Genomic DNA, 24694 nt, shown 5'->3' with positions numbered 1-24694 from the left:
TGACAGTGACTCATTTCTCAGTCTCTGTGTGCTTCTCTCACACACACACACACACAGGCTTTCTTGTAATGAAATATCATCAGTCTTCTTATTCTTATACAGGGTTCATTAGCTCTGCCTGAAAATCTTTAGTTGGCAGACAAGTAGACACCTTTGTTCACTGTGGTGTGTGTCTGTAGTGGTAGTTTGTGCACTGAGGTGTGTGTAGCAGTGATCTCTGTAACTGGAGTGTGTGTATAGCAGTCATCTTTTCTTGTCTGTGTAAATGTGGACAGAATGATATCTGTGCCCTTTTTGAAACAACTCATAATAGTATTTCTAACCACAGCCTGTACCAAACATCAATGCCTTAAAACACTTATTCCCTGTCATGTGTGGAGTGTGTGGAGTATATGGATTGTGTGGGTGTGTATGAACTGATATGTATGGGTCATCCTCTGTCTCAGTGTGTGACTTTTCTATTTCTCTTTCTCTGTCTCCCTTTTTCATTCAGTTCGATGATAATTCAACAACTCACCCTACCTCTTTCTTTCCCCCCCCCCCCCCCCCCCCCCCCCTCTCTCTCTCTCTCTCCCTCCCCCTCTCTCCGTCTATCTGTCTGGTACAGTTCAATGATAAAGCGGTGAAGGCGGCGTGCTTTCAGAACCTGGTCCAGGCCAACGTGAGGAACAAGAGGTTCCTGAAGGATGCTGTGCGGAACATCTCAGCCAAGGGCATCACCAACTACAAGGGCGGCTTTGAGTTGGCCTTCGAGCAGCTCTCATCGGTAGGGGATGAGAGTGTGTGTGTGTCTGTGTGCTATAGTTTGCTGTGTTTGAATGTATGCACGTACATGCGTGTGTGCATGAAGTTGAGTGTCAGTTAGGAGGGACTGTGGTGTGGTCTGTGTGCGTGTGCATGTGTGAGTGCGTTCAAGGGAGTGAGCGAGAAAGCGAGAGGGAGAGAAGAGGGAGGGAGAGAGGCATGGCCAGTGTGTCTACAAAACTTTAAACATTTCCCTTGTATTTTTCCATTCCAACTCTTCAGACTTTGTGTCCCCTGTGTTTTCCCTGTTTTTCATCAGCCCACATGGTTGATGTAACTCGATGAAATTGAGACATTAGATTAGCTTGAATGATGAGAATAACAATGGAAACACAAGCTACAGTACTAATAATCACCCCAGAGGAGACCATCTGTTATTGTTGTCATGTATCGCCATCTGCTGGTGATTCTGGGCATTTCACGCTTCTATTTATTTCTATCACTTGGGTCGTAATTCATTAGGACACACCCTAGCAAAAACCCCTGTTTCAGTCCGTTTTCCTCCATTTGGTTCCTAATGAATAAGACCCTGATGGCGATACCTTAAACCTTTTCCATCAAACCTTATGTTGATAGGGTGCCCACTTTCATAAATGAAATTATATGATTTGTAAAAAGGAAGGTCAGCACTCTTAGAATGAAGTTTATTGAAAGGAAAATAAGTGGATTTAATTGGCAATGTTTCGTCCAGGTCTGACCTTTTCAATTCAATACATCTTTATTGTCCCATCCTAAAGGTCAATGAGTTTGAGTAGAGGACAATTAAATGAGAAACAATAACAATTACAAGACCTGGGGAAATATTGGTTCAAGATGCAATAAAATGATCTGTCAATAACTGATTTCTTTTCTGATGGTTTTTAACTACACAGTGCATCGTAAACCTAATCACTGAGGCTTTAGTAAATTAAATGACATAAAATGTATGTGAAGTTTTGCTTTCACTCCCCCACACGTCTCTCTCTCTGTGTCCCTACTCCACCCCCTCTCTTCCCCCTCTCTCTCGTTCTCTCTCTGTGTACCCACTCCCCACCTCTCCTCCCCTCTCTCCGTCTCTCTCTGCATCCCCACTCCCCTCTCTCTCCCCCCTCTCTTTCTCTCTCTGTGTCCCCCCCACTCTCCTCCCCCCACTCTCTCCCCCCCCCCCCCCTCTCTCCATGTCTCTAGTTGAACGTGACCCAGGGCAGGGCGTTGTGTAACAAGATCATCATGCTGTTCACTGACGGAGGAGAGGAGCGGGCCCAGGAGATCTTCCAGAAGTATAACGCTGACAAGAAGGTTGGTTCAGAGAAAGAGACGAGACCCTCAGGGAGATGAGGTTCTGTGGGTAGTTTACATGATTTCCATCAGAGGAGTTGGTGCTGTAGAGATATACAGGTCATGTACACTGGAACATACTGCAGAGATATACAGGTCATGTACACTGAAACATACTGCAGAGATATACAGGTCATGTACACTGAAACATACTGCAGAGATATACAGGTAATGTATACTGAAACATACTGCAGAGATATACAGGTCATGTACACTGAAACATACTGCAGAGATATACAGGTAATGTATACTGAAACATACTGCAGAGATATACAGGTCATGTACACTGAAACATACTGCAGAGATATACAGGTCATGTACACTGAAAAATACTGCAGAGATATACAGGTCATGTACACTGAAACATACGGTAGAGATATGCAGGTCATATACAGGGGTATACAGAAGATAGCCCTATTTGGTAAAATACCAAGTCCATATTATGGCAAGAACAGCTCAAATAAGCAAAGAGATATGACAGTCCATCATTACTTTAAGACATGAAGGGCAGTCAATACGGAAAATTTAAACAACTTTGAACGTTTCTTCAAGTGCAGTCGCAAAAACCATCAAGAGCTATGATGGAACTGGCTCTCATGAGGACCGCCACAGGAATGGAAGACCCAGAGTTACCTCTGCTGCAGAGGATAAGTTCAGCCCAAATAAATGCTTCACAGAGTTCAAGTAACAGACACATATCAACATCAACTGTTCAGAGGGGACTGTGTGAATCAGGCCTTCATGGTCGAATTGCTGCAAAGAAACCACTACTAAAGGACACCAATAAGAAGAAGATACCTGCTTGGGCCAAGAAACACGAGCAATGGACATTAGACCGGTGGAAATGTGTCCTTTGGTCTGGAGTCCAAATTTGAGATTTTTGGTTCTAAACGCCTTCTCTTTGTGAGACATGGTGTGGATGAACGGATGATCTCCGCATGTGTATTTCCCAATATAAAGCATGGAGGAGGAGGTGTTATGGTGTGGGAGTGCTTTGCTTTTGACACTCTCTGTGATTTATTTAGAATTCAAGTCACACTTAACCAGCATAGCTGCTGCATCATTCTACAGTGATATGCCATCCCATCTGGTTTGGGCTTAGTGGGACTATCATTTGTTTTTCAACAGGACAGTGACCCAACACACCTCCAGGCTGTGTAAGATATATTTTACCAAGAAGGAGAGTGATGGAGTGCTGCATCAGATGACCTGGCCTCCACAATCTCCCGACCTCAACCCAATAGAGATGGTTTGGGATGAGTCAGACCGCAGAGTGAAGGAAAAGCAGCCAACAAGTGCTCAGCATATCTGGGAACTCCTTCAAGAATGTTGGAAAAGCATTCCAGGTGAAGCTGGTTGAGAAAATGCCAAGAGTGTGCAAAGTTGTCATCAAGGCAAAGGGTGGCTATTTGAAGAATCTCAAATGTAAAATATGTTTTGATTTGTTTAACACTTGTTTGGTTACTACATGATTCCATATGTGTTATTTCATAGTTTTGATGTCTTCACTATTATTCTACAATGTAAAATTGTAAAAAGAAAGAAGGTGTGTCCACACTTTTGACTGGTAGTGTAAACTGAAGCATACTGTACACAGATACATACATGATACATGTATTTTTGACCCTTGACCCTATGTTGACCCTTTAGGTGCGGATATTCACATTCTCAGTGGGCCAACACAACTATGACAAAGGACCAATCCAGTGGATGGCTTGCACCAACAAAGGTACAGACCAAACGTGCTCGTGCGCACACATGCGTACGTCATGGCCCTGCCTGAATACTACATCCTTCCTACCTATTTGATTAGATTAGGAAAAGCAATGTGTCCACCCTAATGCTTTTACAGTAGGACCAGACCATGTCAGATCAGTGGCTACTCCCGGGAAGACAACAAGGAAGGACACATTGTCAAGGAATTCAATCAGAGCCAAAGTCTGCCATACTGTTTCCTGGTATGTTATATTGTAATCGATGATGTGTAAAGGTGAACTACTTGTGTTCCAGGGTACTACTATGAAATCCCCTCCATCGGTGCTATCAGGATCAACACTCAGGTGAACAGTCATCAAATAGATCTTAAAACACTGAAGGGCTAAACTCAACTATAAGATACAAACCTTGCTTTGGTGCAAACGTTCAATAAATCTGGCCCGTAAATCTGGTCCGTAAATCTGGCCCATAGTCATAATGCTATATAGCGTTTTTACAGTTCTTTAGAGTTTGTGTCTTATGCCATCTTGTGGTCATATGATACGCCTCTCTATATAGTCATGCTATTCAATGCACAGATTGTTTGATTGGTTTGGTCTGATCTGATTCCTCTCTCACACACGACAGGAGTACCTGGATGTACTGGGCAGACCCATGGTCAAAGCAAACAACAAGGCCAAGCAGGTTCAGTGGACCAACGTTTACCAGGACGCTCTGGTACGTTACACCACCTGACACAATATTGACTGGGGAATCAAATATGAACCAACAGCAGTGGGTGTGAATATAGTCACAGCACTGTATCTGAAATAGTGTGAAGTTGTATTCTGAATGGTTACAGTGAAGTTCCAAGAATTCAATATTATCCCCAACAATTCCACAAATTCCAACTCGAATTCAATTCCCTCAGACTTTCAGGCTGATCATGTCACTGTTCAGACAGCCTAGCTATACAGGAAATATACGAATACAGTTGTAAATTAATACAAATAAATCATACAGTCAATTTTTTTATACTATGTAAATTAATTCCATTAAATGGGAAATGTAAAATATTGAATTCGAATTACATTCCAAAAGATGAAATACCCTAACTTTAACATTTTTTTAATTCAAATTTAATTCAATGCAAATTCTCCACGAATGAATTCAATAATCTAATTGGAATTTCAAATTAAATTTGAGTTGACCCCAACCCTGGTACACTTTAATGCAAACTACAAATAGTGAAGCTACTGCACTGCCCAATGCTATCACCAGCCAACTGAGCCCCGTGTAGCTCAGTTGGTAGAGCATGGCGCTTGCAACGCCAGGGTTGTGGGTTCTATTCCCACAGGGGCCAGTATGAAAAAAATATATTAAAAAATGTATGCACTCTGGATAAGAGTGTCTGCTAAAATGTAAATGTAAGACATGGTTAATGCACATGCTGTATATAAACGTGCTAAGTGTGTCAGACTAGTGATGCAAATACAATTTTCCAATACAAACACCAGCTATCTAGTTCTAAAAGTATCAATTTCACATGAACACACACTTTCTGGTTCTAGAAATAGCTCATATCAAGTTCAAAAGTGTATAAGGCAAGGACTGAGTGGACTGAAACAAGCTGTCAAAATATCAGTGTAATACAAATTAACCAGTATTGATTTACAACAGCAGCAGCGCCAAGTCAGACACAACCCAGCACAAACAGTGGGACGTTTGCTACAGGACAATATTTATACTGAACAAAAATATAAACGCAACATGCAACAATTTCAAAGATTTTACTGAGTTACAGTTTATATAAGGAAATCAATCAATTGAAATAAATAAATTAGGCCCTAATCTATGGATTTATCATGACTGGGAAAAGAGATATGCATCTATTGGTCACAGATACTGTACCTTAAAAAAAGGTAGGGGTGTGGATCAGAAAACGAGTCAGTATCTGGCATGACCACCATTTGCCTCATGCAGCACGGCACATCTTCTTCGCATAGAGTTGATCAGGCTGTGGATTGAGGCATGTGGAATGTTGTTCCACTCCTCTTCAATGGCTGTGCGAAGTTTCTGGATATTGGCGGGAACTGGAACACGCTTTCGTACACGTCAATCCAGAGCATCCCAAACATGCTCAATGGGTGACATGTCTGGTGAGTATGCAGGCCATGGAAGAACTGGGACATTTTCATCTTCCAGGAATTGTGTACAGATCCTTGGGACATTGGACCGTGCATTATCATGCTGAAACATGAGGTGATGGTGGCGGATGAATGGCACAACAATGGGCCTCAGGATCTCATCACGGTATCTCTGTGCATTCAAATTGCCATCGATAAAATGCTATTGTGTTCGTAGTCCGTAGCTTATGCCTGCCCATACCATAACCCCACTGCCCCCATGGGGCACTCTGTTCACAACGCTGACATCAGCAAACCGCTCGCCCACACGACACCATACAGGTGGCCTGCGGTTGTGAGGCCTGTTGGACGTACTGCCAAATTCTCTAAAACAATGTTGGAGGCAGCTTATGGTAGAGAAATTAACATTCAATTATCTGGCAACAGCTCTCGTGGACATTCCTGCAGTCAGCATGCCAACTGCATGCTCCCTCAATGCTTGAGACATCTGTGGCATTGTGTTGTGTGACAAAACTGCACAGTTTAGAGTGGCCTTTTATTGTCTTCAGCACAAGGTGCAACTGTGTAATGATCATGCTGTTTAATCAGCTTCTTGATATGCCACACCTGTCAGGTGGATGGATTATCTTGGCAAAGGAGAAATGCTCACTAACAGGGATGTAAACAAATGTGTTCACAAAATCTGAGAGAATAAGCTTTTTGTGCACCAAAACTTTAAATGTTGCATTGATATTTTTGCTTAGTATATAATGTGAAGTTGGAGACAAAACAAGACGGATGTAAAGTGTGAAATCCAACAGCATGACACAGTCTCAGTGCAATAAGGACATCTGATTACAGATTACACCATTACAGATTGCACCATTACAGATTACACCATTACAGATTCAGAGGTCATCACACGTTTTCAGTAAGCACACAAAACACCATGAAAGACCATCCAGACGCACTAGAGAGATGGTCTCTTCCCTGTAGTGATGATGGAGGCTGTCCACCTCATTACTGGAAACCGATGCTTCTCCAGCCACACGTCACAACAGCAACCCACTGTACACACGTGCGTGCTCACACACACACACACACACAAGCAAACCGGCACTCACACACATTCACACACACACACACACCATATGGCCCTGTGTCTGGTTACATGCAAGGACGTGTCATTTCGAGTCCATTCATTTCGGGGAAGATTTTTTACTCCGGATCCTTCCATAGTAAACAATGTTACATGATTGAACATCGAAACGTGAACATTTTCTCTATCGAGTGCACTTTCAACCCTTATCCACTGTTTAAGTTAGGACACAACTTGACCTTGATATGAGCTACTTTTAGAACTAGACAGCTGGTGTTTGTTTTAGAAGGGTGTTTGCGTCACTAGTTGCACTCTGACACCCATAGCAAGTTTATAAACCGTATCTACACTTACCATAGTCAACAGCCTGACACCCTGTGTATGCCTTGTTGTCCCCAAATTCACACTGTAAATACTACCCTGTACACAGCTTCCCATCATTTCTGATAGCTGGTGTTTGTATTGGAAAGTGTATTTGCGTCATTAATTGCCCTCTCTGACACCAATGGAAAGTTAGTATTATGGACTCTCAGGATAATCTGTCTTGTGGTCTTGCTCCACAGGGCTAGTACATTAGCCTGGTCCCATATCTGCTTGTGCTGAGTTGGCTTTACAACACTAAAAGATATGGGACCAGGCTACTATTTTATTACATGTAATGCTGTTCTAAAGGAGGCTCACTGAAAATACATGTGATCTGGTCTACAGGAACTGGGTCTGGTGATCACAGGAACACTGCCCGTTTTCAACAAGACCAACACCAAAGCTGACAAAGAGAGGGGACAACAGGTACAGCACTGACTGACTCGCTGACTGACTGACTGGTTGGCTGGTTGACTGACTGACTGACTCACTGACATGTTGACAGACTGACTTGCTTACTTACTAATTTACTTGAATTCCCGCAATGAGCTTTCAGAAGTGCGTTTGATTTGCCCAGCAGCATGTCCCAGAAGCAGGGAGTTGATGACCACTCAGCCAGGTTCACCTCCAGAACTGAATGCCGGGTCACACCATGGGACTGTTATACTTCCAAGTCAAGTGTGAACTCCCTCCATCAAGTTTATGCAATGTCGTTTTTTGTTTTAAAACTCTTTTGACCCCTTGCAAAATTTGGTTGCTGCTTCACGTCCATGTCAAAATAAATGTAAATGTCTCCTTGTTGAGGTACTTGTCGGCCACTTTGCTGATATAGTGTCACTCTTCCAAGCCCTCCCACTCTCTGCCACAGGAAGCAATGACATCCGATAACAGTAGCTAACTGCTTCAAGATGATGGTATTTGGTATTTTGGTATTTTATTAGGATCCCCATTAGCTGTTGTGAAAGCTGCAGCTACTCTTCCTGGGGTCCACACAGAACTTACATAATATTAATAGACAAGAACAGCTCAAGGACAGAACTACATACATTTAAAAACGGCACACACAGCCTGCATACCAATACATACACACAAAATATCTTGGTGGATGGTGTTTGATGGATCTAAAATGACTAAAGCCAGGCTGACAATGCCTCAGCAATGAGTCACAGTGACAACAAGTATTTCTAAAGGAATTGTTTTATCTTTCCACTGTGCTCTTAACTTTGGAAATGTTTTTAAAGGCGCCAAGGGACTTGAGTCATTGGAGTAGAATGTTTTTTTTGAAACCCTGTGTCTGTGTGTAAAGCACTAGGGGTTCCTCTGAGTGATGTACTATATAATGCTTTGTTTTGGTCTCATACCACTTTTCCTTGTTGTTTTTTTCTCCCAGAGGCCCCAAAACCAGCTGATCCTGGGAGTGATGGCTATCGACGTGTCTCTGGACGACATCAAAAGACTAACGCCGAGATTTACAGTAAGACACACTCACATGTGTACTACACACACGCACACATAGTCACACACACAATAACACATACCCACATAGCCTACGGTAAGCACCCAGAACACCATCAAGACCATTGACAGACATACACACACTAACTATCTTGTCTATTTCTATGTCTTGTAGTTTGGACCAAATGGCTATTACTTTGCCATTGACCCCAACGGTTATGTCTTGCTGCATCCCAACCTCTGCCCAAAGGTACACACACATACACACACACAAAACTACAACACTCATCTGGTCCTTTAATCGCAGTATGCTGCACAACCTTGTTAAGCAAAGCCCAAATATACCTGTCAGCAAGGCAAGGGAGATTTAGCAGCCTGGCGTTAGCCTACCGTTAGCCTAGTGTTAGCCTAGCATAGCTTAGCATTACACTAGCCTAGCCACACTTAGCACTAGGGGAAGCTAGCCAATCTTGGAAAAGGTCACCATATGGGTTTGTGTAGAGAAGTTTTGCGAGTGAGTTAGGGACACTTCATGATTTCCACACAACAAACACAGGGAGAACGTGGAGCTAACGCCCACGTAGCCATGTGTTCCACATCAATCTTTAGTTTAAGGTCCGCCTCACAGCTTTCCCGTAAACTGCCCTCAGGAAATATGTCACTGGTGTTCTTGAATCAAAACACCATTACTGTATGGTGAAAGACTTCAGATAAATGCTGTGGTTTGGTGATATTAAAGTGACTTGGATTGGATTGAAAGATTGCTGGGGAAAAAGACTGACCACAAGTTTTCACTTTCAAAAATAAAATACAATTGTATTTATCACATGCGCCGAATACAACTAGTGCAGACTTCACAGTGGAATGCTTGCTAACGAACCTTTCTCAACGATGCAGAGTTTAAAAATAATAATACAAAATAAAATAGTAACTAACACAAGAGGAATAAAATAAAATGCACAAGAATGGCGTTATATACATGGAGTACCAGTACCAGATCAATGTGGAGCTATATACAGGGAGTACCAGTACCAGATCAATGTGGAGCTATATACAGGGAGTACCAGTACCAGATCAATGTACAGAGGTACGAGGTACTTGAGGTAGATACAGTGGCTTGGGAATGTATTCACCCCCCTTGGCATTTTTCCTATTTTGTTGCCTTACAACCCGGAGTTTGTATCATTTGATTTACACAACATGCTAACCACTTTGAAGATGCAACATATTTTTTATTGTGAAACAAACAAGAAATAAGACAAAAAAACTGAAAACTTGAGCGTGTATAACTATTCACCACAACCCCCCCCCCCCCCCCCACAGCTGCAAGTCTCTTGGGGTATGTCTCTATAAGCTTGGCACATCTAGCCACTGGGATTTTTGCCCATTCTTCAAGGCAAAACTGCTCCAGCTCCTTCAAGTTGGATGGGTTCCGCTGGTGTATAGCAATCTTTAAGTCATACCACAGATTCTCAATTTGATTGAGGTCTGGGCTTTGACTAGGCCATTCCAAGACATTTAAATGTTTCCCCTTAAACCACTCGAGCGTTGCTTTAGCAGTATGCTTAGAGTCATTGTCCTTCTGGAAGTTGAACCTCCGTCCCAGGCTCAAATCTCTGGAAGACTGAAACAGGTTTCCCTCAAGAATTTCCCTGTATTTAGCGCCATCCATTATTCCTTCAATTCTGACCAGTTTCCCAGTCCCTGCCGATGAAAAACATAATAATAATAATATGCCATTTAGCAGACGCTTTTATCCAAAGCGCATTACAGTCATGCGTGCATACATTTTTATTATTTTTATTATTATAATTTATTTTTATTTGTTTGTGTATGGGTGGTCCCGGGGATCGAACCCACTACCTTGGCGTTACAAGCACCGTGCTCTACCAGCTGAGCTACAGAGGACCAAAGCATGATGCTGCCACCACCATGCTTCACTGTGGGGATGATGTTCTCGGGGTGATGAGAGGTGTTGGGTTTGCGCCAGACATAACTTTTTTATTGATGGCCAAAAAGCTCAATTTTAGTCTCATCTGACCAGAGTACCTTCTTCCATATTTTTGTGGAGTTTCCACATGCCTTTTGGCGAACACCAAACGTGTTTGCTTATTTTTTTCTTTAAGCAATGCCTTTTTTCTGGCCTCTCTTCCGTAAAGCCCTGCTCTGTGGAGTGTACGGCTTAAAGTGGTCCTATGGACAGATACTCCAATCTCCGCTGTGGAGCTTTGCAGCTCCTTCAGGGTTATCTTTTTGTTGCCTCTCTGATTAATGCCCTCCTTGCCTGGTCCGTGAGTTTTGGTGTGGGGCCCTCTCTTGGCATGTTTGTTGTGGTGCCATATTCCATCCGTTTTTTTATAACGGATTTAATGGTGCTCCTGATATGTTTTTATAACCCAACCCTGCTCTGTACTTCTCCACAACTTTGTCCCTGACCTGTTTGGAGAGCTCCTTGGTCTTCATGGTGCCGCTTGCTTGGTGGTGTCCCTTGCTTAGTGGTGTTGCAGACTCTGGGGCCTTTCAGAACAGGTGTATATATTGCACACAGGTGGACTTTATTTAACTAATTATGTGACTTCTGAAGGTAATTGGTTGCACCAGATCTTATTTAGGGGCTTCATAGCAAAGGGGTGGTGAATACATATGCACGCACTACTTTTCCATTATTATATTTTTTTAATTTTTTGAAACAAGTAATTTTTTTCATTTCACTTCACCAATTTAGACTATTTTGTGTATGTCCATTACATGAAATCCAAATAAAAATCAATTTAAATTACAGGTTGTAATGCAACAAAATAGGAAAAACGCCAAGGGGGATGAATACTTTTGCAAGGCACTGTATGTATGGTAAGGGAAAAAAGTATTTGATCCCCTGCTGATTTTGTACGTTTGCCCACTGACAAAGACATGATCAGTCTATAATTTTAATGGTAGGTTTATTTGAACAGTGAGAGACAGAATAACAACAAAAAAACCAGAAAAACGCAAGTCAAAAATGTTATAAATTGATTTGCATTTTAATGAGGGAAATAAGTATTTGACCCCTCTGCAAAACATGACTTAGTACTTGGTGGCAAAACCCTTGTTGGCAATCACAGATGTCAGATGTTTCTTGTAGTTGGCCACCAGGTTTGCACACATCTCAGGAGGGATTTTGTCCCACTCCTCTTTGTAGATCTTCTCCAAGTCATTAAGGTTTCGAGCCTGACATTTGGCAACTCGAACCTTCAGCTCCCTCCACAGATTTTCTATGGGATTAAGGTCTGGAGCCTGGCTAGGCCACTCCAGGACCTTAATGTGCTTCCTCTTGAGCCACTCCTTTGTTGCCTTGGCCGTGTGTTTTGGGTCATTGACGTGCTGGAATACCCATCCACGACCCATTTTCAATGCCCTGGCTGAGGGAAGGAGGTTCTCACCAAAGATTTGACGGTACATGGCGCCGTCCATCGTCCCTTTGATGCGGTGAAGTTGTCCTGTCCCCTTAGCAGAAAAACACCCCCAAAGCATAATGTTTCCACCTCCATGTTTGACAGTGGGGATGGTGTTCTTGGGGTCATAGGCAACATTCCTCCTCCTCCAAACACGGCGAGTTGAGTTGATGCCAAAGAGCTCGATTTTGGTCTCATCTGACCACAACACTTTCACCCAGTTCTCCTCTGAATCATTCAGATGTTCATTGGCAAACTTCAGACGGCCCTGTATATGTACTTTCTTGAGCAGGGGGACCTTGCGGGCGCTGCAGGATTTCAGTCCTTCACGGCGTAGTGTGTTACCAATTGTTTTCTTGGTGACTATGGTTCCAGCTGCCTTGAGATCATTGACAAGATCCTCCCGTGTAGTTCTGGGCTGGACCGTTCTCATGATCATTGCAACTCCACGAGGTGAGATCTTGCATGGAGCCCCAGGCCGAGGGAGATTGACAGTTATTTTGTGTTTCTTCCATTTGCGAATAATCGCACCAACTGTTGTCACCTTCTCACCAAGCTGCTTGGCGATGGTCTTGTAGCCCATTCCAGCCTTGTGTAGGTCTACAATCTTGTCCCTGACATCCTTGGAGAGCTCTTTGGTCTTGGCCATGGTGGAGAGTTTGGAATCTGATTGATTGATTGCTTCTGTGGACAGGTGTCTTTTATACAGGTAACAAACTGAGATTAGGAGCACTCCCTTTAAGAGTGTGCTCCTAATCTCAGCTCGGTACCTGTATAAAAGACACCTGGGAGCCAGAAATCTTTCTGATTGAGAGGGGGTCAAATACTTATTTCCCTCATTAAAATGCAAATGATTTATAACATTTTTGACATGCGTTTTTCAGGATTTTTTTGTTGTTATTCTGTCTCTCACTGTTCAAATAAACCTACCATTAAAATTATAGACTGATCATTTCTTTGTCAGTGGGCAAACGTACAAAATCACCAGGGGATCAAATACTTTTTCCCTCACTGTACATGAAGGCAGGGTAAAGTGACTAGACATCAGGATAGATAATAATAAGGTACTTGAGGTAGATATGTACTGTCACACCCTGGCTCTGGGGACTCTATATGTTGAGCCAGGGTGTGTAGATTCTATGTGTTTGTGTTCTGTGTTGTAGATTCTAGGTATTGAATTTCTATGTTGGCCAGAGTGGTTCTCAATCAGAGGCAACGAGTGTCAGCTGTTGCTGGTTGTCTCTGATTGGGAACCACATTTAGACAGGCTGTTTTCCCACAGTAGTTGTGGGATCTTGTTCCGTGTTGGTTGTGTTAGACCTAGGACGTCACGTTATCGTTTGTTGTTTTGTTTATTGTGTGCACTTAATAAAATTAGTATGTACGAATATCACGCTGCGCCTTGGTCCTCCTCCTTCGACGATCGTGACATGTACAGTGCATTTGGAAAGTATTCAGACCCCTTAAATTTTTCCACATTCTGTTACTTTACAGCCTTATTCTAAATTTGATTAAATTGTTTCCCCCCCTCATCAATCTACACACAATGCCCCATACTGACAAACAAAAAGCAGGTTTTTTGAAATTTCTGCAAATGTATAGAAAATACAAAACTGAAATATAGTATTCAGACCCTTTACTCAGTACTTTGTTGAAGCACCTTTGGCAGCGATTACAGCCTTGAGTCTTCTTGGGTATGACGCTATAAGCTGAGACAAATCATTTAAATCCGGACATAGGGTACATTTTGCATGACAAATTGGCAGTGAGCAGTAAGAAAAATAACCATAACATTTCAAACGTGCTCTTTTACGTGACAAATGTCGCCCTTAAAGGTAATATCAAGTAGACTGTCTTAAATAATTCATTGGTTAATTCTTCCTGGGTTGATTCAATCTATGAAACAGTCAATGGTGTATTAAATCTCTCTCGCGTGCTCTCTCTATTGCTCTCTCTCTCTCTCTCTCTCTCTCTCTCTCTCTCTCTCTCTCTCTCTCTCTCTCTCTCTCTATCTCGCACTCTCACTATCGCTCTCTGTCTCTTGCACTGTAGAACCCTAAGTTCCAGGAGCCTGTGACTCTGGACTTCCTGGACGCTGAGCTGGAGGATGAGATTAAAGTAGAGGTAAGATGGAGACGACTGACATTCTTCTTTAGTGCTTCCACCTTACTTTGTGCTTCCACATTCTATCCTGTTGTGGGTTGAACTTGCTCCTAAGAGCTAAGTGTTTTTTGTCCTCAGATAAGAACGAACATGATTAATGGGGAAACCGGCTACCGCACCGTACACACACTAGTGAAGTCCCAGGATGAGGTAAACTGAAGCATGATGGAAAACCAAAAAATACATTTTTAGACTATTTCGGGGTGAGCTGTCCCTTTAATGACAAAGACATCGATGTGTGTTCTGCTCCACAGCGGTACATAGACCGAAGCCAAAGATCGTACACATATGCCCCTGTAAAGGGTACAGATTACAGGTAACAGCTACATGTACTGTATTTGTACCCCTACCTGAGTATACCATGTACAGTATTCATTTTTAGGGCCTTGAGTATTTATTCTGACCACGTGACCTGACCAAGAAAACTCTCATGGGTCAAGAGTCTGGAGTTTTACATGGTCAGGACATATAATTAGGTTCCATAAAAACTCAGGGCCCTATCTAGAAGAACAATAGGGGTCACTGTTTTCATCTCTTATGACTACTAGTAGTGCACTGGCACCTGATCAATGCAACTGCTTGAGAGGTCATGGCCATAGAGAATGATAGAGGCCTTGAGGGCTTACACCATTTTAACACAGATAGAACAATAAGACCGATTTTTCACCGGATGTATACATTTGAAGCGTCCGGGTGGCATTTCCACTCATCACCATATTTGGTGGTGAGAGGAAGCCCATTGGCCGGCAGTGGGAGAAGATGGAGCTAAATGGATTTTGGCCGACATTCTGCTAATTTCTCATCGATTAAACATTTGATCTCAATACAGTTTTCTGTTCCCAAAACTAGAATATTTTACAGAGTGGACTACGTTTTGTAGACTTTACCCTTTGCCAAAGTTTTAAAATGTTTTGCTGTTTAGAAGGGGTGCAAGGGCAAATTGAGCTATTGCACATGCGCACTTCACAGAGTAGGCGTTCCCTAATGGAAATATGCAAATACATGGTTGAACACGCCAATAGGATCTGGCTAGCTCGTGCTTGTCTCTGCCCACCTCTTTGCTTGTTCTGCCCACTATAATTAATTTGTTCCCATTGGAAACGACAGTCTGTGGTCCATCTTGGGTTAGTTATACAAATCTTTGATTTTAATGTAGTTAACTGGGTGGGACATCCAACTTCATTGGCTGATCCCTCCTGGTGACCTTGTTGGAGTCATGTCCAACCGGGTCATCAGGAGGGATCAGCCAATTGTGAAGAAGAAAATGGACTACTACAAAATGGAGATAGCCTCAATGGCGCTGCCCATGCTGTCACAGACGCTATAATGGCACAGATACAGTCCTCCATCGAGCTCTATGGTTGTGACTAGACGGAGTACAGCCACGACCGGAATTGACTTTTCATAGCATGTTAGGAGAGCATTTTAGCTCATCCTAACCTTAACCCAATTCTCCTAACCTGTTAAGTTAATTCTCCTAACCTGCTGCGTAAGTTATCCTAACCTGCTACAAAAAAAGTCACTTCCGGTTGTAGCTGTGTACTACCTAGTCAAAACCCTCTTGAGACTGTCCTAAATGCACTACACTGGAGCATGCAGCCATCTGGAGCAAAATAAGAACTATTGTATTTGAATGGGGAATTCTAAACTTAATGCACTTTCACAAAGTTACGAGGATTAAACTGTACACCTGATAAATGTACTTATAAAAAATAAGTTGATTACTTTACATACAAAGCTCTGTCTGTGTGAAAGTTCTAGCTCCAGTGGTGACAAGTTTATGAAATGTTTGTTTTGATATGTGGATCAACTTTTAAGTTTGTGGTGTGGAGATCTGTGATTCTTTGTTAGAACTGTGCAAAATTGGAAAATGTGTGTGTGTGGTGTGTGTGTGTGTGTGTGTGTGGTGTGTGTGTGTGTGTGTGTGTGCGTGTGTGTGTGTGCGTGCACCTATTCGTCTCTGTGTGTGTGTGTGTGCGTGCACCTATTCGTCTCTCTGTGTGTGTGTGTGTGTGTGTGTGTGTGTGTGTGTGTGTGTGTGTGTGTGTGCGTGTGCCTATTATTCTCTGTGTGTGTGTGTGTGTGTGTGTGTGTGTGTGTGTGTGTGTGTGTGTGTGTGTGTGTGTGTGTGTGTGTGTGTGTGTGTGTGTGTGTGTGTGTGTGTGTGTGTGTGTGTGTGTGTGTGTGTGTGTGTGTGTGTGTGTGCGTGCGTGCGTGTACCTATTATTCTCTGTGTGTGTGTGTGTGTGTGTGTGTGTGTGTGTGTGTGTGTGTGCGTGCGTGTACCTATTATTCTCTGTGTGTGTGTGTGTGTGTGTGTGTGTGTGTGTGTGTGTGTGTGTGCGTGCGTGTGCCTATTATTCTCTGTGTGTGTGTGTGTGTGTGTGTGTGTGTGTGTGTGTGTGTGTGTGCGTGCGTGTACCTATTATTCTCTGTGTGTGTGTGTGTGTGTGTGTGTGTGTGTGTGTGTGTGTGTGTGTGCGTGCGTGTACCTATTATTCTCTGTGTGTGTGTGTGTGTGTGTGTGTGTGTGTGTGTGTGTGTGCGTGCGTGTGCCTATTATTCTCTGTGTGTGTGTGTGTGTGTGTGTGTGTGTGTGTGTGTGTGTGTGTGTGTGCGTGCGTGTACCTATTATTCTCTGTGTGTGTGTGTGTGTGTGTGTGTGTGTGTGTGTGTGTGTGTGTGTGTGTGCGTGCGTGTGCCTATTATTCTCTGTGTGTGTGTGTGTGTGTGTGTGTGCGTGCGTGTGCCTATTATTCTCTGTGTGTGTGTGTGTGTGTGTGTGTGTGTGCGTGTGCCTATTATTCTCTGTGTGTGTGTGTGTGTGTGTGTGTGTGTGTGTGCGTGCGTGTGCCTATTATTCGCTGTGTGTGTGTGTGTTCCTAGTCTAGCCTTGGTCCTTCCAGCGTACAGCCTGCATTACATCCATACTACTATTGGAGACACCATCACCCAGGCCAAATGTAAGTAGCATTCTAAATCAGTTTGACCTCCTGACCTATATCAAAGCATGACCTTTTATGCAGTAAACATTTCCTTTGCATCTAGACAGAATGACGTAACACATTTGTAAGATGGTAATAACATTTAAAAGTGTTAGCTTGTGGTTTTTGTCTGTGGGCAAACACTCACTCACTCACTCACTCAGTCTCACACACACACACACACACACACACACACACACACACACACACAGACACACACACACACCCCCCTGTGTCTCCTAACAACAGGCGTACTGCTCCTCAGTTGTGGTCCTCTTCAGAGTTTAGTTTCCAGACAAGGCGACGACCAGGGGATCAGACCCAGGAAGGTCCCCTTCCTTTGACACATGTACTAAACTCATCAGTCCATTTACACCGGCGTGTATGTTTCCAATGGCTCCACTTATTTCCACATGTGTTCGAACTCCCCTCTCATGTTCCCTTCAAGCTGTGAGTTTGCCAGTAGTCAGATCTGTCATTGTGTGTTAGTCAGTCATTGTGTTAGGATGATGGGTCTTCCATTGGAAGGTCTGTGTTTCTGGCTGTGTAGTCTGGTTTATTCCCCTCTCCACACGCCACTGTCCCTTGCCACTGGGGATACACATACACACATGTGCACACACAGTGCATGCACGCATACACACACACACACACATACATACACACACACACACACACACACACACACACACAGGTCTTCCCTGGGAAGTTCGGTTTGTCTGGGTACCTCCTGTGGGTCTGTTCTGTCTCACAAGCGCATGCACGCACGCTCGCACGCACACACACACACACACACACACACACACACACACACACACACACACACACACACACACACACACACACACAACCCGTCTTACTTTCCTACCAGTCAGTCCCTTAGCTGATTGGGATGGTCCCTGAGTTGATCATCTGTTTTCTGCAGTAAAACAGGAAACCCATTTCTCATACATCCTATTCAAGCTGCAATGTTCTTATTCAACACTCAGAGGATTGAATAGAATATTGTGTGACCCTGTTTGATTCTTTCCTGTCCCCTTCGCTCCTTCCTCTCCTCTCCTGCTGACCTTCTCACCCCTGTCTTCTCCGTGTGTTGGAACCCCCTCCAGTGGAATTGGGCAAGTATTCTCCTCCTCTACCTTACCTCACACCTTCCCTGTCCTCCTGCGCTAACGCCTGTAGCATGATGAACTACAGTACCCACAATGCTCTGTTTTATCTTAGTGAAGACCTTCCTGGAGCTAACAATTGTGTCCCATCTCCTTACCAATACAACCCTCTTCCTCTGGGCACACTGTCTATCTCTCTTCAACATTAGATTTGCAACTTTTCCGTTTACACTAACCTTGATGTGGTGTGGCCAAAGCCACATTCCTGCTTCATGTGTACAGTAAGTACAGCTATTAGCATACCGTAAATACCGTAGTATATAGGCAAACAAAATGCTGTCTACTGGTATTAAGGTAATTAAGGTAATTCTTGCAGGGACACTGTACCACTCAGAGGGGGGTTTGTGGTGTAGATGTCTCCCTCACTTCCTCCAGAGAGAAAATCTAGATCTGTCTCTAGATCTGTCTCTTTACACTACACAAGTATCTCTCCTGGACCTAGATTATGTTGTCAAAGTTGTGTAGTGTAAAGAGGCCCATAGTAGTGTAATGATGTGACGTACAAGAATCTGAGTCATGTAGATAGGGGTCTGATAACTGATTTAGATAATGTTTGATCCCACTGATTCAGTCCCTAGTCTGCCAACACACAAGGAGAGCCTTGCATGCGATGCTGCTGCCCCATAGTGAGTGTGTGTATGAGTGTGTGTTTTCATAAGCCTCTGTATGCATGTTGTTTATCCCACCTGCCCCAATGGTACTCAGATGTGGCTTTGGCACTGACCCTCTAGAGTCTAGCTAGCAGGAAGGACAGAGGGGATGATGTTTGCATTATTTTAAGGTGAACCCATAAAAGAGAAAGCGATGAGTGTTTGCACAACACATGACTGGATGGTTTCTCCCTTTTTTAGTTTCTCTTTTTTAATAATTCTGAGGTTTACAGCCTCGTAAAATAGTCTTAATGAAAGACAGAAACCACCTCGTCCCCACAGAGCATCACCTTTCTCTCTCTGTGTATGTCTGTCTGTCTGTCTCTCTGTGTCTCTCTCCTTTTGTGAGCACCAGAATCGTTTGCTATTGTCTCCCCTGTGTGTGGTTGTGTGTCTCATGTGGTCGCTGAGTCACATAACACACTAATAGTCTACTTTTATTGAGAGTGGCCATTGTTGTTTTATCTAAAACACATTTTTTTGGGGTAGGCTCTGTTTAAATTCAGCCAAAACACATTTGATTGGGGTAGGCTCCGTTTAAATTCAGCCTAAACACATTTGGTTGGGGTAGGCTCCATTTAAATTCAGCCAAAACCGGAAGTGATTTGAAATTCCAATTCAAGAATAGAAAAATCGTTATTGACAATAATGACACTGATTCGATTTGTCCTGATTTCAAATCAAATCAAATCAAATGTTATTTGTCACATACACGTGTTTAGCAGATGTAATTGCGGGTGTAGTGAAATGCTTGTGCTTCTAGCTCCGACAGTGCAGTAATATCTAACAAGTAATATCTAACAATTTCCCAACATATACCCAATACACACAAATCTAATAAGGAATGGAATTAAGAATATATACATATGTGGACGAGCAATGACAGAGCGGCATGGACTAAGATACAGTAGAATATTATAGAATACAGTATATACATATGAGATGAGTAATGCAAGATATGTAAACATTATTAAAGTGACTAGTGTTCCATTTCTTAAAGTGGCCAGTGATTTCTATAGGCAGCAGCAGCCTCTAATGTGCTAGTGATGGATTTGACTGTATTGCAATTGTATCGGCTTGCCCAGCCCTGTAATTAAACTCTCCAACCTTTCACCCCTAATTGTACAAATACTGTTCAATTGAGTATCACTCTAGGTTGCATGTTTACATTCTAAAGTGTATGTGATTGCCATGGAATGTTTGCTTTCAACATGCTATCCACATATTTTCCCTAGATCATGTATCTGGTTCATTGAAAATCTGTGTGTCTTTTGTGTTTGTATACATTCATTCACATTCTTAAAGACACTGTAGGTGGAGGCAATCTATGATTTCAAAAAAAGTGACAAAATTAAACATGGGGCTGTCATAAATGTCTAATTAATATATTATACTTAATTTAATTTAAGTATTGACGATGTACCAAGAATCTAGACATGGACATCATTACTTTCCAACCATTACTACCAAAGACCTCACGTACTAGTCTGAAGTCTAGCCCATGAGATACCGCACCACAATATAATAATAAGAGCCCATATTTTAAAGAATATCAAAGCAATATCCAAGCAATACAATAGGATTATGTTCCATGTTACCATGACGAATGTATCCTCTATTTCTTTCCATGGCATTGTCATATGAAAACATTACTCAAAACTAATAACCCCATGGATTCATCATTACCACTGTATTACAGTACAGAAAATATGATGCTAATGGTAATTGAAATCAATGCATTGAAAGCAATGCAATGTTATCGCTAAAATGCTCATTTTAAACCGCATTTAAGGCCTCTCGTTGCGTGCCCCTTGTAGCTTGATCTGCCAACATTTACATTTTGAGAATAAACCTTTTGATGGGAGTGCAATATCTTTATTCAAGGCCTCGCTCTGTGAATAAAATATATTGTTGACCTTTGACCCTTGTGGTTTTACCCAGTTTTTTTCTGTTTTCCTTCCCTCCTTCTTTCCCTCCTTCACCCATGGGGACGCATCTCTCTTTCACATACTCTCTCTGCCGGGATTTTGTCCACTCCAGGGGATGAGGGCAAGTATTTTCTTCTCCTCTTGTCTCTCTCCTCCTGTTCTAAGAGTCGTGTCTGTCTGCCGTTTTTCCCAGCATTCATAGGAAAGTCATTCCCACGCCAAGGTTCCATGTCGCCCACACGACCTGATTTGCATCTGTTCATTAGAGATTGTCTCATTCTTAATTTTTCTCTTCTGTACACTGCTATGCTATCTGTAGATTTTCTAGGCCTAGTTCTAGTCACAGTCAACTAAGTATACCCCCTTTACATACAGTATATTTCCTGTATTGTCTTCTATGCTACCAAACCTAGTCTTTACCATAATATTTACCACCTTTAAGATACAAACTTATAAGAACCAAGCTCCTTGAGTGGAGGGGGTGGTATGGTCACCCTGTGACGATGGACAGAGGAATGTATACCCCCACCACCACCCCCACCACTTCTATGCTTTAAAATGAGGAGTTGACAGACAACACTTAACTTACATTCATCAAAGCTGTATCTCTCTATCAGACATGGAGTCATGTGTCTATACAAACTGTGGACCGTCTAGGACTGGGGATTGTCTTCATAATGTCTGAATCATCATGGCCTATCAGTTGACAGTCTACTATTACAGTCAACAGAAGTCATTTGATCCATCAGCCAGAAATCTCATCAGCATCTGTATCAATCAATGGTCATCATGTTAACTTGACATGAATTATGTGTGATACTCTTCTTCCGGTTCCAAGGTCTGTGCAAATGTATGACACAGAGAGATGTTTGTAGGACTCACAGCTTTCTGCTCTTCAACAGTCTCTGAAAGCCTGCAGGAAGACAAGTTTGAGGAGTATGGATACACTCTCATTGCACCAAGGTGAGAAGATTGACCGTTATTTTTTAGAAAGGTTTATATACATGTAACTGCCAAAATAAAGGAAACACTTGAGTAAATGAGGGATAACAAAGTATATTGAAAGCAGGTTCTTCCACACAGGTGTGGTTCCTGAGTTAATTAACATCCCATCATGCTTAGGGTCATGTATAAAAAATACTGGGCAGGCCATTATTTTGGCTACCATGGCTATGTCCCCACAGTATGACAATGCCCCCATCCACAGGGCACAAGTGGTCACTGAATGGTTTGATGAGCATGAAAACAATGTAAAGCATATGCCATGGCCGTCTCAGTCACCTGATCTCAACCAATTGAACACTTATGGGAGATTCTGGAGCGGCGCCTGAGACAGATTTTTCCACCATCAACAAAACACCAAATGATGGAATTTCTCGTGGAAGAATGGTGTCGCATCCCTCCAATAGAGTTCCAGACACTTGTAGAATCTATGCCAATGCGCATTGAAGCTGTTCTGGCCCATGGTGGCTCAACGCCCTATTAAGACACTTTATTTTGGTGTTTCCATTATTTTGGCAGTTACCTGTACATATAAATTGGTGTTTCCATTATTTTATCCCATAGGGAGTACTGTAAGGATCTGAAGCCATCTAAAAACAACACAGAGTTCCTGATGGACTTCAACGAGTACATCGACAGGAAGACTCCCAACAACCCACTGTGTGAGTAGCTAAGACCAGGGACAACCAAACACCTTCCCTGGGTTTCTCCCTTCTAACAAAGAGTAGCTAAGACCAGGGACAACCAAACACCTTCCCTGGGTTTCTCCCTTCTAACAAAGAGTAGCTAAGACCAGGGACAACCAAACACCTTCCCTGGGTTTCTCCCTTCCAATAAAGAGTAGCTAACACCAGGGACAACTAAACACCTTTCATGTGTTCCCTCTTCCAACCACTAACCAACCACCATCCCTGGGTTAACCTCTTACAACACTCACTGCTCAGAACTGGTGGTGAATAGATTGAGACATCAGTTACATTTTTACATTATTCTTTTTTAACATACACATTACACTTAATGAAGCACTCTGAAATATGTTTTCTGATGATCCTTTAATAATCATAAATTATGCTCAACAAGTTACGCAAACATTTCGGCGGTTACACCATTGTTCAGTAGGCACTAGAACAACATGGGTCTTGGACAGTATTGATGTCTTCATAGGAGAGCCAACTGAACCTGTTCCCTGGGGTGTCTATAGTCAACCATAGGTCTGGAGTGACTGCTAGGTGCTATGCAGTGCACTGTATACAGAAGAAAGACAGTCAGGTTTCTCCATCTGAAGAAATCCTCCCTCCTCGTGTTGGCCTGTTTGAGCCTAACTCTAACAGTCTGACCATCACACGCCTCAGGGCACATGTGTTAGATGCCTCGGCTTTGCCACGACACACACACACACACACACACACAAACACACACACTCCGCCAAGTAATATACCCCCACACACCCCACCTACTGGTCCAATTACTGTGTGTTTGTGAGAAAAACCAGAACCCCGTCAAGGTGAGAGCACGAGCGGAGCAATAAAAAGGGCCAAATCAGGCCTGCACGCCGGAGCTTTCAGACCGGTGGAGACTCCGTCTCCGACATCTGACCAATGCATTAGCAACACATTACTCTCTGATATACTAGTAGATGTTAATTACTCGCCCCAGTCCTTTCTTTTCCCTCTCAAGTGTTTCCTGGAAATGTAGCGATGTCGCTCAAAAGTCATGTTTATTGGTCTGAAAAGTGATACTCCACCATCTCAATTGGAAAGATACTCAGTCCTTTCTTTTTCTCTTTCAAGTTTGTCCTAGAAATTACATTTAAGTCATTTAGCAGACGCTCTTATCCAGAGCGACTTACAGTTAGTGAGTGCATACATTTTCATACTGGCCCCCCGTGGGAAACGAACCCACAACCCTGGCGTTACAAGCGCCATGCTCTACCAACTGAGCTACAGGGGACGGACAGAAATGTAGTGATGTCTCTCAAAAGTAACGTTTATAGGCCTGATGTATAGTCTAGTCTGATTATTAGGTTTGAAAAAGTCACTTCAAACACTTTAAACACTCAATTGGAAATACCCCTGTAATAATAATAAATAAAACAAAGTCCCCCAATTGGGGTATTAGTTCCCTTAATTCTCTATTTCTGCTTGGGAGATTGGTGGGTGTTCTCTGCAGGACTATGGAATGCTGTGTATACAGGCCTTGTGGGATGATTGGCATGGGTGAGGAGTCGGACATTACATGCTTTACTTGTTTAAGCCACTGCAGTGGCGGTGAAGTACATTAGAATTCCTGGCCTGCCTTCAATCAGAAGCCCCTAATGAAAACCACTGGGGCAGGTGGAGGGAACAGAGGGGGGATGGAATAAAGTGTTACACCAGCTGTTTTCTCTGTGTGTGTGGTGTGTCGTAAATGGAAGGTTACCGCGTCTCAACGTTAATGGACTGGAGCGGCCACGGCAACGGGTTCAAAGTGCGGCGCGCGACAGAAAAAAGGGTCCCCCTTTGATCGGGT

At 42.9% G+C, this 24694-nt stretch overlaps 1 protein-coding gene across 1 annotated transcript in view; it reads left to right on the top strand.

Moving 5' to 3' along the window:
- Positions 1–607: 607 nt before the first annotated feature.
- Positions 608–24694, top strand: part of LOC311116348 (voltage-dependent calcium channel subunit alpha-2/delta-1-like) — a gene marked incomplete at its 5' end in the record, with an annotated part of 43499 nt that continues 19412 nt past the window's right edge. The window contains 14 exons of the mRNA XM_084191439.1: positions 608–766; positions 1972–2082; positions 3772–3850; positions 4132–4181; positions 4465–4554; positions 7750–7830; positions 8795–8878; positions 9035–9109; positions 14343–14414; positions 14532–14603; positions 14708–14769; positions 17340–17416; positions 22087–22147; positions 22751–22848. Of these exons, the coding sequence (XP_084047565.1) occupies positions 608–766; positions 1972–2082; positions 3772–3850; positions 4132–4181; positions 4465–4554; positions 7750–7830; positions 8795–8878; positions 9035–9109; positions 14343–14414; positions 14532–14603; positions 14708–14769; positions 17340–17416; positions 22087–22147; positions 22751–22848 (1171 nt within the window). The remainder of the gene's footprint in view (positions 767–1971; positions 2083–3771; positions 3851–4131; positions 4182–4464; positions 4555–7749; positions 7831–8794; positions 8879–9034; positions 9110–14342; positions 14415–14531; positions 14604–14707; positions 14770–17339; positions 17417–22086; positions 22148–22750; positions 22849–24694) is intronic.

Source organism: Coregonus lavaretus (genome assembly GCF_964263955.1).
Source record: "Coregonus lavaretus genome assembly, contig: HAP1_SCAFFOLD_2847, whole genome shotgun sequence".
In the NCBI taxonomy this organism is placed as follows: Eukaryota; Metazoa; Chordata; class Actinopteri; order Salmoniformes; family Salmonidae; genus Coregonus; species Coregonus lavaretus.
Note: the sequence above shows the minus strand (reverse complement) of the source record. Positions and strands in the feature narration are given on the sequence as shown.